A 20,041-nucleotide genomic window follows, 5' to 3' on the forward strand; every position below is an offset into this window, starting at 1 on the left:
ATATTAAAGAGTTTGGTTTGCTGAATTATCTTTATTTTAAAAATTAAAAGAAAAAAGAGTAAATCACTAATTTCTTCTTTAATTTTTTAAGTAATTCTTAAAGTAATGAAATTATGTTTTAAAAAAAATTTAATCACTCAAATATGAGTTAAATTTGTTTTAGTTTTTCAAACTTAAAATTTATTTTGTTATCCCCATAATTTGAAATAACTTTATTTTAGTCTCTATATATACTTAAATATCACTAGTGAATATATACAAAAAAAAAAAAAAAAACTCATATCATTGAATATATCATACAAAATTTCATCTAATAATGTCTTTACTAGTAAAACGTCACATTGAACCTAATTGATATTACATAATTGATCACACAACTTAACTTTGTTAGTATAATATTATCGGTGGTCAACAATTTCTTTTAAAATTATGAGACTAAGAAAAATAATTTTAAATTTGAAGGACTAAAAAAAATTTAATCCAAATTTAAGACACTAAATAAGTATTTAAATCTGAAATATTTAAATAATTTTTGAAATATTTAATATTCATCGCTATAATTTCTAAATTAATATATTTCATTAAAAATTATAAATTGATTTGAAGAGGTTTTTAATATTTAAAACATTGCTTACCATAATTTATAATAGTTCTATAATTACTTAAATATTTATTTTAAATTTTAATATGAATTAAAAAAAACGACAAACACTTAGACCATCAAATTCATAATTTACTCAAAAGTAAAAACATCTAGCTAATAAACCCTCAATTTTTTAGATCTTTTTTTTCACAATTGCATCTTATATCTGTAGATAAAGGTTAGTGTAGACCAACTTGATAAGTGGTCTATGTCTTTAGATTAATTTCATTTGCATCATTCACAGAAGATTATCCCTGCCCCAACTTTTTTTTCTTCTTCATATAACTCTACATCTTGCTTGCAATGTCGAGTAAAGTTCTTGTAGTTGGTGGTGCCATGGTTGTGTATCTGAAAATGATATTTAATCTAATAGGTAAAAGTCATGCTCTATCATAAACCATCTATCAAGACGATCTATCCTAACTTTCGTTGTGTTTGTATGAGCATAAATAAAATGAAGAAGAATAAAAGGTAAAAAGATGTTATTTTTCATTATTTGTTTGCTAGAATAAGTAGAATATAACATATATTGTTACTATCCGGGATGGTACACATAAAAGTATTTTTCGTTTAAATTGCTATAAATTTGGGGCATTCCTTCTATTCATTATGTTTTCTTTCATTTTTTTAACATAAAAATGAAAAGAAAAAAAAAAAAATATATATATATATATATATATATTTATTTATTTATTTATTTCCATTTTTCTATTCTACTCATCTAAGAGGGTGGTGAAAAAAAAAATCACTTTTTATATATTAATATAATTTTTTTTTACCAACATTAATTGATAGAAATAACAGCGATTTACAACCCTTAACCAAATTATATAAGATTCAAATCATAACCTTAAATATGAAATATATATTATATTAATAAGAAAATATTTATTTTATGTAGACTCACACAATAATAAATATTATGTATTAATATCATAGTTAAAAATACATGTTTTTTTTACTTAAATCATTTCTATTTTTCTGCATGATTTCTTTTCTCTTTATTATACTTCTAATCCATATAAAATAGTAGTGTTATTCTTGACAATATATTACTCATTAAATATTTATTTTAATATTTTTATGGAAGCAACACAAATCAAATTAGAGATGTGTGGAAAGTAATTAAAAAATGTACAATATTTTATATTACGACATATATAAGTTTAACTTCTTAAATATGAATTATGTATTAATACTAATTTTTTATTTAATATATAAAATCAATACTTTGTATATAAATTACAATACATACTAGAAAAGATAAGAAGTGTTAAATTGCATTTTGAAAGGACAAAACTTACAAAATAGTATCATAAGTACTATTTTTATTGTTATCATATTATAACATGTTATGTGGATATTTTTTTCACAACATATTAGTAATTTAAAGTGATAATTATACCTCCATTAATGCTCATTAACATTGTTAACTCTTTCTTAAAGTCAAACACAAATATGTTTTGTTCAGCTTCTCTCTACCCTTCTAAACAATAACAAATGCGAGTGGCTTATTGATGATCTTTGACACACTCAAACTCGCGATTTTACCTGTATCTTGCATGACTTATCTCTATGCATGTGTTGCTGAAGTAAGTAGGGACAATGATAATTGCATCTTTCACCATATTACCCAAATAGGTTTCAACAATATAAAAGGATAAAAGAAAGAAGCATCTTTTGCTCTCAAATAAATTCCATGATCTAAATTTTATTAACTCCACCACATTTGTTGGTTCTGCAATTATATTTGAGAATATTGAATCATTATAGGCTAACCACAAGGACCAGAAAGCCACCATCCACACAAGAGACCAACATTGCCTATTTGGGGCATTGCACTCTGGTAAAGCAACAAATGGAGTAAAATTTTCCAAATAGATGGGACCAAACAAAGTCCCCCCTCCCCCACTTCATACTCCATCTTCTAAACAGAGCAAGCAAATGCACATTCAAAAAACAAGTGGGACAAGGATTCAATAGCATAATCATACCACACACAATCAACTTCAGATACATCAATTATCTTCCTTCGAAGTAAGTTTTGCTTTGTAGGAATCCTATTCAAAATAGCTCTCCATACAAAACATGAGATCTTAGTGGGTATAAGTTTAGACCAAAGGTAATGATGCATTGGAAATTCAACAAAGATATCATCATTCACAATAACTTTATAGGCAGACTTAACAGAATAACTTTCTACTAGATCCGCATTCCACTCCCAAGAATCTGAGTTACCAAGTGACAAATGTATAGGTTGTAAATCAACAATAAGTTGATATAGCTAGGCCTCTTCCCCCAAGAATAAGCTTCGCTGCCAACTCCACTGCCAACTAAAACCACTCTCATCCCTAAGTAACATATAAGCTAAAGAGACATCCTTAGCATTAGTAATTAAAAAAAGCCTATGGTATTGGTCACACAAAGGCACACTACCTAACCACACATCCTTCCAAAAAAGTATCTCATGCCCATTTCCAAACTTTCTTACACAACATTTTGAAAACCAGTCGTTGGTGATACCACCAATACAGTCAATTGACCATAAATCACACCACCACTTAGACCCCCTCACGCTACCCCCCTCTCCCATTCCCAAAACTCCCACCATAAATAGAAGAAAAAACCCCATGCCAAAGCATTCCTTTTTCTATCAACCAATGCCACCTCCACTTCCCTAAAAGCGCTAACTTGAAGGCTCTCAAATCACGAATTCCCAACCTCCCATGCCTGTACTCCCCACATACATTCTCTCAAGAGACCCATGAAATTTTATTCTTTTCTAAAGTCCCTCCCCATAAAAAGGAAAGGTAATAGATCGGGATTAAGTGTAGAACGGACTTCAAAAGGACATCTAAGGAAGGTTTAAGACAATAAATAAGTTTATTTAGGAAAACATATATGAAACTCAAAATTAAAAGGATATTATCTAGTTATTTTTTTGCTTTTGTATCATTATTTTAAGGTTTCACCTCATACTAGTCTTGCTCATTTAGAAGGTAAGTAAAGTTTAGGTAAAGATTTTTTCCACCAAGGAATACACGTTTTTATACAAGTTTATTTTACGTGAAGGCTATCTCCAATACTTGACATACTACCAAGAATTTTATCAAAGTAAATAGTATTCCAAGTATTATATGATACAAGCCTCTTCAAGTTAAATTTGAGTATTACTTTTTGAAGGATTCAAGTAAAGTCTCATATTACTAAAAGAAGAGAGTGGGCGTGAGTTTATAAACACATAAATGTCTCCATTGGTGAGAGACATTTTGGATGACGATCAAAATAAAACTATGAAGGTTTAGTCCCAAAGTAAACAATATTATATCAATGTGAAAACACATGTGTGTAGGAACAAACATGTGTTTGTAGGAACTTACATGTGTAAAATTATTTCACTTGTTTCTCCAAACTAGGGCATTCATAATATTAGATCAATCTAATGAACTAGACAATCTGAATCAAATCAATTAAATTAGTTTAGAATTTTTTTTCGTTCGGGTCTAACTTGAACTAAACCTATTAAATTCAATGTTATTAATTCGGATATCGGATTTACACATTTAAAATTTGAATCAACCAAAACCAAAACAATTAATATTTATGTATCATTTTGATTATTTTGAAGACAATTTTGTATTACAATATGTAGATTTTTTTCATTCCTTTTTTCAATTACTTAAAGGAACCAAGAACTATATTGCAAAATATTGAGTGTCATTTTAAAACATTATAGTACATTTAAAATGATCAAGTAGATTAAGAAAAGAAATCAAGAGGAACTATATTGCAAATCTATTAATTTAACTAATTTTTACAATATATCAATTTAGTTAATGTTAAAAAATCTATTTACTTTAAAAAATATATTTTTTAATTTAATTTTTTTAAAAAAATTCATTGAATATTCGATGACTCAAATCGAACAAATCCAATTAACATCGGATTTGTTTGTTCAGTTTAAGAAATTTTTTTTTTATAAAATTCGAACTAATCCAAACCAATTAAATTTAATGAATTTCGATTGAATTTTCACTCAAACTTAAATCAACCTAACTCATGGACATCCCTACTCCAAACAAAACTCAAGTATTGTTTCAACATAAAATTTGAATATGGACATCCCTACTCCAAACATAACTCAAGTATTGTTTCAACACAAGTCTCAAATTTGAATATTCTTTTAGTACAAAGTCTTTTAAAGTGTCTACCAATTTTACTTAGAAAAGATAATGGGTAATACTCCCGTGACTACTTTGTCTTACTAAGACAAATATAATGGCTTAAGCACACACTTTTTTTCTTTTGTACATAGAGACTTACAAATAGAGCTTAGATGAACCTCTATGTTCACCTTCCAGGAAGGATGGTTGGGGTAATGAACCAAACCTCGTCAATATACTAAACTATTATCCCGGATTCACATGTGATGTAGAACTGGGATTTTCTTGCAGACAGAGTTGGACTTAAGAAGTAAATTTTTGTTTTGGAGGACTAAAGGTGTCTTACATGTTATCATAGTCTAAACATTTGATGTTAAGAGCAATCTTAACTATCAAGAAAAATGGACTTCTCCAACCACCCAGAAACTTCCAAGTCATTGTTGTGTATATGATTATAACTTCGGTGTTCTCAAACACAGGCAATGCAATGTTTATTGGGTTGTTATGCAATGTAGTATGTAAACAAGCCATAGGATATGGATTTAACTATTCTAAATTGAGAAAATGTGTAAACTGAGAAAGTAAGGATGTATCCTTGGCATTACGAAAATAAAATATAGAAGGCTAAGAAAACTGTTACATTAATACCTCTAAGTGAAGTAATTCGAAAATGAAATGGCATATTTATTTCATTGCAACGATTGTCACCTAAATGCTATAAAACCTCGGTTCTCATCTCACTTGTTGTAGACTGCTAGTGCTAGGTGCTTTCTCTGGGACAAAAGCAATCTGCATTTGCTAATCAAAAGTAAGGGGTAACACTAACCCATTAGATAATGAAAAGGCACCATGTGAATTGGAGTGTTACGTGACAAATTGAACATACGGAGACTGAATCTCCCAACAATTTACACTTAAATTTCTTGGTTTCCTATCTATGATTTCCCCAGCAAGCAGCAACTTGAATAATACCCATTTCTACTTTACATTCAAAAGACTAATCACTACCAAGTGTAGCTCAAAGGAATGAAGCAATGTTGTGAAAATGTTCTCTTTTTGGGTATTGTTGCTTCCTAGTCAGAGATATGATCAGATTGTGAAACTTAAAGTGAAGGGGAGAAGTTGTTTAACAACACAATAACATGACACTGAAATACAAAGTGAACTAGTAACTTGAGACAGAGCTGTGATTACCTATGATGCTCCGATACGATACGCGTATCGGATACGACACGTATCTGATACGGCGATACGATTATTTAAAAATATATAGGATACGATACTTGTAAGATACGTGTTCATCAAGGACCAATAATTCTATGTTTCTATATTAAACATGTTTATATATCTTATTTAGTTGTAATGGATATTTCATAATTTTTCAAAAATTTGAACACTTTATTGATACGTATCACTGATAAGTATCGGTGAAGTATCTATAAGTATCAAAATTGAATAAAAATTTTATAATATTTTTAAAGGTTAGGATACTTCATTGACACGTATCGGTGAAGTATCCAAGAGTATCGTGTCGGATACGTATCGGATACGGATACGTGAAGCAAATTGAAGTATCCGTGCTTCATAGGTGATTACAAATGATAGGAGGGCAAGAAAAGACTCAAGGGAGGAGAAAGTTAAGGGTAACTACAAGATAAACTCATAAGGCCATACCACGATGAATTTTATTCTTTTCACACAATTCATCATACATGTGAACAACATGATTAGCAGAAGCAACTCCCCACTACCAAATTTTATTTCTTGCCAATAGCAGCTCTCCATTTGATCTGAAGAGACTTGGAAATCTCAACAAGCTTATCAGTCTCAGGTATAAGACCCTTAACAGAAGGATCAGCAGCAAATCTCTCAGCCCATTTAACCAAAGCAGGAGCCTTTGCTTCTACCAAAAGTTTCCTCTCATACCTATGTTCTATGACACTGAGCCATCCCAGGAAGCATCCAAAAGCAATATCAAGGAATCCAATCATGTCTCCACCAAAAAAGGGCTTCCCTTTGCTGCATTTCTCAAAAGCATCCTCCATCCTCTCAAGCACTTCTTCCAACACCTCAAAGTATGGCTTCCTTTCCTCCTCTCCTTCAACAATTATAATGCTTTTCATGGAAGGAAACCACTACCCCATTTCAACAAAATAACAAAACCAAATCAAATTCATTTCATTTCTTATGAATTTTGAACAAAATTTGAATTACGAAATTGTACTTACTCAACAAAAGTATGAGGGGCGAAAAGAGTCAATTTTAACTTTGCATCTTATCTCTTGCATTATAAACTTTTATGTATATATATTGTAACTTCCAAACATAAAAGTTTAAATAAAAAAAATTCACATCCTTTTCATATAGATTAGAGCATTTCTTTTACTTTTCTAATTCAATCTATTTCATTTTTCAAAAAATATTTTTAATTAAAATATACATATATTTTGAAGATTTTATGCACCTTTAACAAATTATTGATCATTATGTAATTAAAAACTGTTGACTTTTGTGGCAATTACTTACAACTTTTAATTAGTTGAAAGAATATTACAATTAAACTCTAAACTCGTTCCATGTTTTCAATTAGTTCCAATTCCAAATAGGCAAACACAAAAGGAAAAGAAATAGCAAAATAATTTACCTTATCGTCTATGTAAGAAGCCCAAAATCGAGCAAGAGCTCTATCATAAGGATCAGAGGGAAGGATGGAAGGAGCAGAGGACCATGTTTCATCTATGTATTCAATTATGACCAAAGACTCGCAGATGGGTTTATCGTGATGGATGAGAACTGGGACTTTGCCATACACAGGGTTTGACTGAAGAAGAAAATCGCTTTTTGGGTTCAAGGTTTCTTCAAAGTGTTCATATTCAAGGGATTTGATGTTGAGGGCAATCTTCACCCTCATCGCATAAGGACTGGAATATTTGCCGATGAGTTTCACCTCACTCTTCGCCATGGAGATTCAAAATCTATGTTGGATGCTAAGTATTCAAATGAACTCCTGTTCAAGCTGCAAAATGTTTTAATATATATTATTTTGTTTATTATTAATTTTGAACCTTAGTTTTAAAATTTTATGTTCAATGGGTCAACTACATAAGAGTCCACGATTATATTATATTTATTCTATGATGAAGTATACAAATATACATAAATCTATATATGTATAACTAGAGTAGAGAAAAAATAAAAAAGAAATTACATATATAAGATAAAATGAGTTGATATATATATATATATATATATGAAGATGAAAGCATGTTTACTTTTTTAAAAGGTGTTGGAGATGTGTTTTTGTCTTGTTTTGGGTGTCTAAAAAATATTTTTGTAAAATAATTATGATATTTTACCACTGCTCCACTATTCCGAATCTGGTTGCATTTGCACGCATCATCACATTCACAACATATCTTACAGTTCTTACTATATTCTTAGGATTCTATTCACACGAGGGACGAAAAATGCTACATTATTGTAGTAAATACAATGTAAAATCAGAACAACATTTAAAACACAGGCCGAATTCATCGGTAGACACAGAAAAATTCTTACAGTTATTATACAAGAGCAATATGGGACACTTGAGGCATGAAAAGCCATTCCAAAACCAAATTTTGTCCAGTAAATCATTGTCACTGCAATGCTAGATTACCTTTTTTTTCTTCATTTTCTTGTGACTCTTATGCTCATTAACTAAAGCAGTTGAAAATATAATGACATACCTTGTGAACAAGATCAAGCTTTCGGTAGTTTCCACTCCACCTAAGAGGAAATTTCCATACACATTCTTGATAAGCTATGGATAATTGAATAAAATCCTGAGAGATCATTGGTGAGGCATTTAACTCTATAACAAGCTTCCGTTTCTTCGAAATTACTTGTTTTGCTGTCTCAATCCATCCAATTCCTCTTTCAAAATATGGCAGGCCTGCATAGCACTTGTGCTGTTATCATGGGTACAGGACATGATTCTGTTTTCAATATTGTATAATTGAAGAACTTTTGTGAGGAAATGGATAAGGTATGCGCAGAACCAGTTTTGGTCGATCCACTTACATGTTACACTCATTTAGAAATCTGAGTGTAATGGACAACATGGCAATAACATCTTCCCTCATGCTCCTGAAAACTTGATCAAGTACAGTTCTATACTTGTCACTTGGCTAGAATTGTATAGATGGAATTAGAAACTTGTAGGAATTTATAAGCCACTTGTCTACTCTTCCTGAGTTGAAGGAGGGAGAGAAGCTAAAAGAAGTCATTTAATGAGCAACCAATTTAGATGATCAAAATCCACTCGATTTGTCATTACCAAGATGCCTTCATGAACAAAGAAACTTTACAATTGCTAGGATAACTTATATTTGTAACCAAGGATACTACAATTTAAATTTGAGCAAGTTTCAAATACAAATTGAAATAAGACAATAAAAGGGAAAATGTGGAGATAGAAAATGAGTGCCCCATCCATCTAGTCGTCTACTCAAAACTCAGATCAGAGTCAGAAAATGAAGTGAATGTTGGAACTTATAATAGTTCACAGACATCACTGGCTTAATCCTAACATGATGGAATAAGGCTAAAAACTGTTTTTGGCAATGCAATCTAGTCAATAATGATCACTTATATGGAGGATTGAAATCGATGCTATTTTTTTTTTTTTGGTTTTATTTTGGGGTTGGTCTTTCTGATCAAGTCTAATTTATAGTTACATTATATGCTTATTTTCAGGTTCGGTGATGTTAGTAAACTCATCAAATAGAATTCAAATGATTCCAATCAATCTGATTAATAAATCCAAGCTCAAGATTGCAATAGTTGGTTTTGGCAACTTTAGTCAGTTTCTTGTGAAAACTATTGTGCGTTATGGTCATCAAGTGTTAGAATACCCTAGATCATACTAGTTTCATGTGACTCAAGAATTGGGGGTTTAGTAGTTGAATAATGTAGACTATTAAATACGGACACATCTACATAATATTGTATTAGTGTGTCTGACACATTTCTGAGATGACATTTGTCAGATATGTGTCTGACGTAACTACATCATGTCACAATTAAAAGTTATTATTTTTTGATTTAGATTCTTTTTCAACACAACTTTAATATTTTTCTAACACGATTTGACATGAATTAAGAGAGTGATCTAGTAAACTCTTGCTCTTAGCTAAATATTTATCTAACATTCTTATTATAAAAAAAAAAAGTTAACTTATTTATAAATGTTGCAAGGCATGTAACACTTTTTTTTTATCTATGATGAGGCTTAATTTCATAAGAATTGATTAATTTTTTAATTTTTAAGAGATATAATTCTTTTTTTGAAAAGTCATTATCATATAAAAGTTGTAAAACTTAAACCTGTCATGTTCTCGTGTCCTACTTTTTGGACATTAACTATATCTTGGTGTCTGTGTCTATATTGTGTCAGTGTCTATATTAGAGTCGATACTTTATAAGTGCTGAACATGATTGACATCCAGTTAGATCACAATTTATAATTGTTTATGAAGTACCAACACACCTGACAACGACATTATTGAGGTGCTCGACACACGGTTGACACATTTATTTGTAGTATCTATATCATTAATTTTTATTTTATTTTTTACTCTAACACGACTCAAACACACCTTAAATCGCTAGACATATTTATGAACACATTTATGGATACAGTTACCTTTTTATTTTTTTTTACTAATCTTCTTAATTAAAATTAAAATAGAATTGAAATAAATAAATTTTCTAATTTTCTTTTTTAACCTATTACACTAATTTCTTTTACTAATTTATCTCTCGATGAATCAAAGTTAGAAGCTATGTTTTTTAATTTTGATGAAAAAAAAAAAAGAAATAAAAAGGGTTTAGATATAATAAGATGAACATGTTCTTTTTCATTTATTTTTTCAACGATAACTCTTAGTATTATTTTTTGTAATTCTTAATTAATGATCTTACCAAGTTGTTTGTTAATTTTATTTTTTGTAAAGCAACAAAATTTTAGTACTTTTAAAAAAAAAATTCGATGATAATAGTACCTCTTAATTACCAAATGTCGTGTGACCATGTCTTATATTTTTTTACTACATTCATGTCAGTCAGGTGTGCATGTTAATGTTGTGTCCCGTATCAGTATCAAAGTCGATACTTCATAGTAATTAACACTGGCTACAGGAAGATATTTAGAAAAGCTAAAGTTGGAGAGAACACCAATATTAGACACAAAGGACTATGAAACTTTGTTGATCCAAAGTTCAAACCAAAACAAAAGTAAAGAAATTAAACCCTCAACAGGCATGGGCAACAAACACTGCATTCCATGTTATTTTATTAAAACTAGCATTACATGGAAGCAGAAGTGAAGCACCTATATATTTTAAGCCTTGATCAGCGTTTAAGGGTCTTGGCAAACTCAATAAGCTTCTCTGTCTGAGGCATAACATGTTTAACAGCATCATGTGCACAGAACCTTTGAGCCCATTTCACGAGCTCAGGTGTGTTTCCCTGGTCAAGCAACTTCACTCCATTGGCTACTTCTGTGACCCTCAGCCACCCCAAGAAGCCACCGAGTGCAATGTCCAACAACCCTAGTTGGTCACCGCCATAAAAGGCCTTCCCTTTGCTGCTATTCTTGAACACGTCCTCCAACAATGCCAACCCTTCTTTCACCTCCTCTATCAATCTCTTCTTCTCCTCGATTCCTTCGGCTCCTCTGATGGATCTCATGGTCGGGTACCACTGCATGCATTCATACACACAATTTCACATTTTAAATATATTGCACATATACATATTTTACTTTCTACTTTTGAGCCACACTATGTTTACAATGCTGAAATTAAAAGATACCAATATTTTACATCTATTCAAGATGGCAAATGGACAACCATTTTATCTTTCTTTCTCTAGTTTCAGTTTGGGTTGGTAAATGAATTGAGATAATATAATCACTATATATATTCAGCATGCACACATTAGTGACCGATATTTTAAGTTTAAAAATGAAAAATAAAGAGAGGAGACAATAGAAAAAGTATTCTTTTAATTTTGAGACATTTTTTTTTATAATTATGTATATAAAAAAGACAAAAACAAAACTAAGGAATAGAGATAAATATATACTATATTTTTTTAAGAGAATAGACTATGTATTAATAATATTAAGCAATTTTAAATCCTCATCTAATTACAAATTATATGTATAATAAATTAGTTAACTTTTATAATAATTATATTAAAAGTATACTTAAGATAATTTTTAATTAGTTGAGTGATTAAGTTTCTAAACTTGCTACATTTTCATTCAACCCTTTCATTATATTAACTTTTCATGTTTAAATAATGAATTTAAACTAATTTAAGTATGCATACAATATCCTTAAAATTATGACATTTTTTCTTTTTACCTTTAACCCTCTATTTTTAAAATTTTATTCATGTATAATTTGATATTTAACTAAATAGTATATTTTCAGTCTCTCGCCAAGAGTACTGTGTACTACCTTCAGGAATTAAAAGTGAATAATTTCTATATTTCTTAAAATCTAAAAATAAATAAATCTAAATGAAGATATGAATTTAAAATGTTCTTAATTCCAAAAGGTAAAAACATATTTTAGTAGTGTTTTAAGTGTATTTAGACACACAAAAAAAAATCTCAATAATCGTACCAAAACCTTCAAATTTTGAAGAATGCTATAGAATTTCTCTATTTGCTATACCTTTTCATCAATATAAGCAGCCCAGAAACGAGCAATGGCACGGTCATAAGGATCAGAAGGAAGAATGGAAGAGTGAGAGGACCAGACATCATCCACATACTGCAAAATGATCAAAGACTCGCTGAGGGGTTTGTCTTTGTGAATAAGAACAGGAATCTTCTTGTAAATAGGGTTGGATTGAAGTAGAAGCTGGCTTTTGGACTCCAACCTTTCCTCAAGGAATTCATATTCCACTGATTTCATGTTTAGAGCTATGCGAACCCTCATCACAAATGGACTTGGCCATGCCCCCAACAACTTCACCTCACTCTTCATCTTCACACACACTTGTTGCAATTCTCACAAGCTTCTACTTCATGATTATAAATATATAAGAATGAACCAACAACCATAAGAAAAGAAGATTAGTTGATAAAAGGTTAGTTCATAACGTGATGGAATGCTAGATGAAGTTGTGTTTACCAACCCACCAACTAACACCAGCTACTTCTTCTTCTCGTATCCTTTCATTAAATGCATTACCGAATATGGGCAAATTCTAATAAGAAATATCAGTGAGTTTTATCACTAAATCCAGCAGAAAACTCATCAAACAAAACACAAAATTTGTGATTTCGAAATTTTAGTCAATAATTTAGAGCAAAATGTTGCTATCATTTCTCAATTATAAATAAACATGTATAAAAGAATAACATAAGAAGATAAGTTTTTTTTTAATAAAACTTGTTTAGATAAATTTTTCATCAGATATTTTTAAAAGAAAAAAAAATTAAGAATATGAAATGACATTTTTCAGAAATTAAAATTAGTTTATCCATAATCTAAAACTTTCTTATATTAATTTCTCTAAAATTTATTTTTAACTTGGACATAAATTAGTATTAACATATAAAAAAGATTATTTCTTTTTTATTTGTTATCTTTTTCTCTTAGAAATACTTATAAAAGATCTTAACTAAAATTAACATGTTGATAAATTAATTTATAAATGCTCTTTTGTTTAACTTCTCTAAAATTTTAATTTACTTACAAATAAGTAAGTTTTACTTTACGAAATAACTTTTTTTCTTTTTATAAATAATGTGGACAAGTTTATCTTAATAGAGCCAAAATGGTTATGGTACGGTAAAGGAAATCACGATTAGTAGATTTTGTGGCCCAGAAAGGTACACGATGCTGATCTCTCCGTGCTCATTTTGTGAAGAAAAAAACATAGCTTTCAGGTGACCACAACATTCCACAACTTGAATGGGTTTTCCTGTCTCTAAGTATATTGAAAGAAATATAGGATAACATTTAATTTTAAACAAAATTTTCTCACCTTTTCTTTTTCTTTTTATTTATATCCTGCGAGCAAAAGTTAATTTCCCCCAACACAACACTTCATTGATTATTATCTTTAAGCTTCACTAATCAACACCGGAATAATCTTGATTCCTAGAAATGGCAACAAAACGGATCAGGATGAGTTTCACTCTCTCCATCCCTATCTTGTAAAAGACGGAGTGAGTTTGGGTTCACATTTTAAAGAGATAGGTTTTTGTTTTAAAATTTCTTCCCCATCTCTATTAAGTTTTGTCAAATTCGAGTAAAGTTATGGGAATTTATCAAACCCCCCTCCCCCCATATATAGAGGGATTTATTTATTTTAAAAGTAAGTTTACCTAGATTTATTCCGTTCAATATCTCAAGTTTTATATCAAATTTTAATAATCTAACTATTGAATTTAAAGTTCTTAATGCATATATCAAATATGCAAATTTTATAAAAATTTGAAAATAATTTGATACTTCATTTCATTAATTCAAATTGATGGATAATCATAAAATCATTTTATATATTGATTTGAATTAATAAAACGAAGTATCAAATAATTTTCAAAATTTTTTAAAATTTACAGATTTGATTCATGCATTAAGAAATTTAATTTCAACCGTTGCATCGTTAAAATTTGATATAAAACATGAGTTATTAAACAGAATAAGTCTAGGTAGACTTATTCCTGGAATAAACAGATCTCTCCTCTCTCTCTCTATATATATATATATATATATATATATATATATATATATACATATATATATATAATTTTAATTTAGTTATAGATTTTAATTTAATGAATATATTATAAAATAAATAATACATAAAAATAATAAATAATAAATAATTTATAATAAAAATTTAAGAGTTAAATAATATTTTTAGTTACATTTTCAAATTTAATTATATAAATTGAAATAATTTAATTTCTTTGATATAAATAAAACACATAAAAAACTGTAAATTCTTTTTACTTGAAAATTGAGTTAATTACATCAAGAGTCAACAAATTATAGGGAACAATTAGAGCAGAGAATAGCATTGTAATAAGCATTGTCGAATATTAATTTCTCAACTCTATTCACTTTTTTTATATAAAAAAATTAACTCTGTATGACCTTGTACATACTTTGTATAATTTATTTCTTGTTAATCTCATAAGTTAATTCGATAACTTGTTCAAAACTCATTTTGAGAGAGAAATTAGTTTTAGGAGGAAAAAAAAAAGGAAAGTGTTAAATAATACTTGAGTTGAGCATAAAAAGACTTGTTAATAAAGAATATTTGTGGAAAAAAAATCTAGAATTTTCAGACAAAATAATGTTTGTTTAAAGTTTGAAAAGATCATCTTTCAGAAAATAATACCTATAGCATTCTAAAATTAATTCTTTTTAATGTGTCAAAGGAAATTATTGGTTGTTATTAAGGATTATACTACTAACCCCTCCTGCGAGATGAATTAGTATAAAATTATTTGTATTTTCTATCAACCTTAACTTCTTTATCTTAATACTAACTTTAAAGGAATTGGATACGTGATAAAGCTATTTGTTTTTTAATAAAACTTAAGTATAATTTTTTATCTGTAATTGGTGTTGTTCTCCAATAAAAATGAAAATTTACCTTAATATATGCATAAATGTGTATTAATGATATTTGCATTAAATGATATATATTTTAGAGGTAATCTCTAATTCTAATTAGAGAGCAATACTAATTTAAAGAAATGTTCTTAAGTTTTGTCCTTTATTTTTTAATAAATATAAAATGATTATAATTAATTTAAGGCAATTCATTTGTGTGTGCTCAGAAAGAAAATTACACATATATTTTATATTCTAAAAACATAATTCAACTTTGTGTTTTCATGTACAATTACAAAATATTTAAATTATAATTTGAATGATTTAGTTTTTCATCTAATATATTGTAGATTAAATTTTTTACTAATTTTCTTTTAGAGTGAGATAAACATAACTTCTTTGCAAGAATTTTTTAGAGTTTAAAGATTCTTCCTATCTTATATTCAACACTATTTTCTCTTCTTAAAATTTTATATACCAAAAGAAAAAAAATACTTAATCTCACAATACACCATTGATGTTTTTTTAAAACATAAACTTATAGCGAGAGATATCGATTACAATTTAAAAAAAAAATACATTTTCATTTTTACACCCATCTTACACATTTTTTTCTTCATTTTTAATATATTGTCCTTCATATTTATTATTATTGTTTCAGTTTCTGCCCCTTGTTATTTTAAAAGGAGTAATTTAATATTTGGTTGTATTCTTGGTTTCTATCAACTTGATAAATACTCCTAAAGTTCTCTAGGAAAAATTGCTCATAAATTTTATATTCTATGTCAAATTTTTAATTATATAATGACCTATAAATAATTATTTAAAATTCTATAACACATATTTAATGTAACTTGTTTATAGTTAAAAGTGCATATGTCGTCATTTGATTGAGGAAGTGACAATAAGAATTTCAAGACTTCTCATAAGTTATATTGCAAGTAATCACTAGAAAAAGACTTTAAATCTGAACTCAAATCATATCTTGTCCTCACATAGTAACATAGTCAATAATTCTTCTTGAGAATTATATCTCTTCCTTAGTAAGATGATGAAGTGATGTCAGAAAGAGAAAGACATGATTTGATTGATATTGGTGAATACTCATTTGATAATAATAATAATAATAATAATAATAATAATAATAATAATAATAATAATAATAATAATAATAATAATAATAATAATAATAATGTCATTCTCTCTTTAACATGCTTACATAAATTAATTTTTAGATAAGTACATATTAAAATTGAGAATTGGACTTCTATTCACACCACACTTGCTTAGTAAGTCTATGATGAGATCTCATTTTTGTGTGAGATTTCAAATACAAAAATTCACATTAGTTACAAATTCATACTTGTCCATATTGATACTTGAGTATAAGTATAGAAATAAGAAGTGACCCTCACACTAGCGAGAAGAAGCATTGATTGTTGTTGACATAAAAGGAGAGAGAAAAAGCATGGACCAACAAGAGTAATGTGGTTATTCTTAAGAGCACTCATGGTTCTCCTTTTCCCATCATTCTTGAATGTAAGTGTGGAGTACTTTAAGCTTGAACACTTACAAGATTATACGAACATTAACATTCATCAACAAGAAGATGAACCTAATGGAAATAAACGGGATGGGCATAATGACAAGGTGGTAGCAGTCAATGTTCGACATTGGTTCGAACAAGAAATTAATTCCAGAGTTAAATGGTAATTGGCTCCCAATATGTCATTTAGCTCTCAATTGAATGGTGGAACCCTTTAATTTGATTTGAGTCTTCAATACTGACATTTAGAATCAAACAAGAGAAAAACATTAAGACTTCAAATTGAAATACAATTCAAAATAAATAATTCTCAAAATTAATTTCACTATAAACACCCCAAAATATGGTGCAACAAAAATCCACACCAAGAAATTAAACATACCCTTTCAAATCATTTTGATGAAAGAACAATTTAATTTTGAAACTCTTCCCCTTAAAATTCCACACTAGGAGACCAATTTCATGATGAGATATCAAACAAAATCTGAATATGAAATGGATAATAAAGATACATGCACGAAATAAATGAATTCATATTGCATTTACCTATTTAAAGTCAACCACCATTTGACATTGAAATCAATTTCTTGTCCAAACCAATCTTGGACATTGATCGCATCAACTTTGACATTACAACCACCACCTTCATCTCCTTCAAATTCATCTTCTTGTTAATGAACATTAATGTTCATGTAATCTTCTAAAAGATCAAACTCAAAATACTTTGCATTTACATTTAGGAATGATAAAAAAAGGGAATCATGAGCTCTCTCAAGACCAACCACATTATGCTTGTAGGTTTCACACCCTCTAACATTCTTTTGATGCCAACAACAATCAATGCTTTTTCTCGTGAGTGTAAGGGTCACTTCATGCATCTATTTATATTGAAAAAGACTGAACTTGCATTTGTTTTGAATTTTCATGGTTGGGTCCCACAAACATTATATTTGGTCAAGAGATTGAACAAGTGGGGTATAAACAATTTCCGATAAACAAAACTAAGAACTCAATTATTTTGAACAGATCTAGTTGGGGGCCCACAAACAAATCAGATCTGATCAAAAGTCATGTAAGTGGGATATAAACAAAATTTTCAACAGACAACTAAGCACTCAATTATTTTGAACAGTTGTAGTTGAGAGTCCCACAAACAGGTCATATTTGATCACAAGTTATGCAAGTGGGGTATATAAGCAAAAATTTTAATAGACAAAACTAAGTACTTAATTATATTGAACAGTTGTAATTGAGGGTCCCACAAACAAATTAGATTTGGTCACAAGTTTTGTAAGTGGGATATAAACAAAATTTCCAACAAACAAAATTAAGCACTCAATTATTTTGAACAGTTGTAGTTGGGGGTCCCACAAACAGATCAGATTTGGTCGAGAATTGAACAAGTGGGGTATAAACAATTTCCAATAAACAATTTCCGATAAACAAAACTAAGCACTCAATTATTTTGAACATATGTAGTTGGGGGCCCACAAATAGATCTGATCTGATCAAAAGTCATGCAAGTGGGATATAAACAAAATTTTCAACAGACAGCTAAGCACTCAATTATTTTGAACAGTTGTAGTTGGGAGTCCCACAAACGGATCATATTTGATCACAAGTTATGCAAGTGGGATATAAACAAAAATTTTAATAGACAAAACTAAGCACTCAATTATTTTGAACAGTTGTAATTGAGGGTCCCACAAACAGATCAAATTTGGTCACAAGTTGTGTAAGTGGGATATAAACAAAATTTTCAACAAACAAAACTAAGCACTCAATTATTTTGAACAGTTGTAGTTGGGGGTCCCACAAACAGATCATATTTGATCACAACTTGTGCAAGTGGGGTATAAATTTTTTTTCCAACAAACAGAACTAAGCACTCAATTATTTTAAACAGTTACAGTTGTGGGCCCCACAAATAGATCAAATTTGGTCACAAGTTGCGCAAGTGAGATATAAACAAAATTTCCAACATACAAAACTAAGCACTCAATTATTTTGGCTAGTTATAATTGGGAGTCCCACAAACAGATCATATTTGGTCACAAGTTGTGCAAGTGGTGTATAAGCAAAATTTTCAACAAACAAAACTAAGCCACTCAATATATTGAACAATTGTAATTGGAAGTCCCATAAACAAATTAGATTTGGTCACAAGTTGTGCAAGTAGGGTATGAATAAGATTCCAAATATATAAGATTAAGCTTGTAATTGTTTTGAATTTTTTAATTAGAGTTCCACAAACAAATAGGGTATTAGTAGATTTCTAATCAGACAAGAATGAGTTTACAATTGTTTTGAATTTTTGTAGTTGGAGACCCACAAATAGATCAAATTTGGTCACAAGTTGCGCAAGTGAGATATAAACAAAATTTCCAACATACAAAACTAAGCACTCAATTATTTTGGCTAGTTATAATTGGGAGTCCCACAAACAGATCATATTTGGTCACAAGTTGTGCAAGTGGTGTATAAGCAAAATTTTCAACAAACAAAACTAAGCCACTCAATATATTGAACAATTGTAATTGGAAGTCCCATAAACAAATTAGATTTGGTCACAAGTTGTGCAAGTAGGGTATGAATAAGATTCCAAATATATAAGATTAAGCTTGTAATTGTTTTGAATTTTTTAATTAGAGTTCCACAAACAAATAGGGTATTAGTAGATTTCTAATCAGACAAGAATGAGTTTACAATTGTTTTGAATTTTTGTAGTTGGAGACCCACAAATAGATAAAATTTGGTCATAGGTTGAGCAAGGGGGGTATCAACGAAATTCTCAAAAGACAAGACAAAGCTTTCAGTTATTTTTACCTTGTGTAGTAAGAGGTTCCACAAACAAATCAAATTTGGTCATAGGTAGAATAGGTGGGGTATGAATAGGATTCCAAATAGATAAGACTAAATTTGTAACTATTTTGAAAATTTGTAAATAGGGTTCCACAAACAAATCAAATTTAGTGATAGGCTAAGTAAATAGGTTATTATGAACATATTCCCAAGCAAACAAAAATGAGCTTGGAATTGTTTTGAATTTTTGTATTTG

At 29.2% G+C, this 20,041-nt stretch overlaps 2 protein-coding genes and 1 long non-coding RNA gene across 3 annotated transcripts; all 3 read right to left on the reverse strand.

Moving 5' to 3' along the window:
* Positions 1-6,461: 6,461 nt before the first annotated feature.
* Positions 6,462-7,824, reverse strand: LOC109818005 (glutathione S-transferase U17). The gene is made up of 2 exons (XM_020383381.3): positions 7,451-7,824; positions 6,462-6,941 (listed from the first exon to the last, which is right to left on the reverse strand). Exons 1-2 carry the CDS (start codon positions 7,766-7,768, stop codon positions 6,564-6,566), a joined length of 696 nt encoding a protein of 231 aa, XP_020238970.1. The 5' UTR covers positions 7,769-7,824; the 3' UTR covers positions 6,462-6,563.
* A 3,203-nt stretch (positions 7,825-11,027) lies between these two features.
* Positions 11,028-12,882, reverse strand: LOC109818006 (glutathione S-transferase U17). The gene is made up of 2 exons (XM_020383382.3): positions 12,534-12,882; positions 11,028-11,550 (listed from the first exon to the last, which is right to left on the reverse strand). The coding sequence occupies exons 1-2, from the start codon at positions 12,846-12,848 to the stop codon at positions 11,200-11,202; spliced, it is 666 nt and encodes a 221-aa protein (XP_020238971.1). The 5' UTR covers positions 12,849-12,882; the 3' UTR covers positions 11,028-11,199.
* Positions 12,883-16,925: 4,043 nt separating this feature from the next.
* LOC114914955 (uncharacterized) lies at positions 16,926-18,754 on the reverse strand. Its single transcript, XR_003802795.2, has 2 exons — positions 17,530-18,754; positions 16,926-17,221 (listed from the first exon to the last, which is right to left on the reverse strand). It is a non-coding gene; the product is annotated as an uncharacterized LOC114914955 (long non-coding RNA).
* Positions 18,755-20,041: the final 1,287 nt, after the last annotated feature.

Source organism: Cajanus cajan, chromosome 3 (genome assembly GCF_000230855.2).
Source record: "Cajanus cajan strain Asha chromosome 3, NIPB_CcT2T_4, whole genome shotgun sequence".
Classification (NCBI taxonomy): domain Eukaryota; kingdom Viridiplantae; phylum Streptophyta; class Magnoliopsida; order Fabales; family Fabaceae; genus Cajanus; species Cajanus cajan.

Excerpts from the sequence above, each read along its gene's own strand:
- LOC109818006 (XM_020383382.3), bottom strand. The coding sequence starts at position 12,848 with ATGAAGAGTGAGGTGAAGTTGTTGGGGGCATGGCCAAGTCCATTTGTG. Across the intron at positions 11,551-12,533 it reads CTGCTTATATTGATGAAAAG|TGGTACCCGACCATGAGATC; the intron begins GTATAGCAAATA and ends GAATGCATGCAG.
- LOC109818005 (XM_020383381.3), bottom strand. The coding sequence starts at position 7,768 with ATGGCGAAGAGTGAGGTGAAACTCATCGGCAAATATTCCAGTCCTTAT. Across the intron at positions 6,942-7,450 it reads CTTCTTACATAGACGATAAG|TGGTTTCCTTCCATGAAAAG; the intron begins GTAAATTATTTT and ends GAAATGGGGTAG.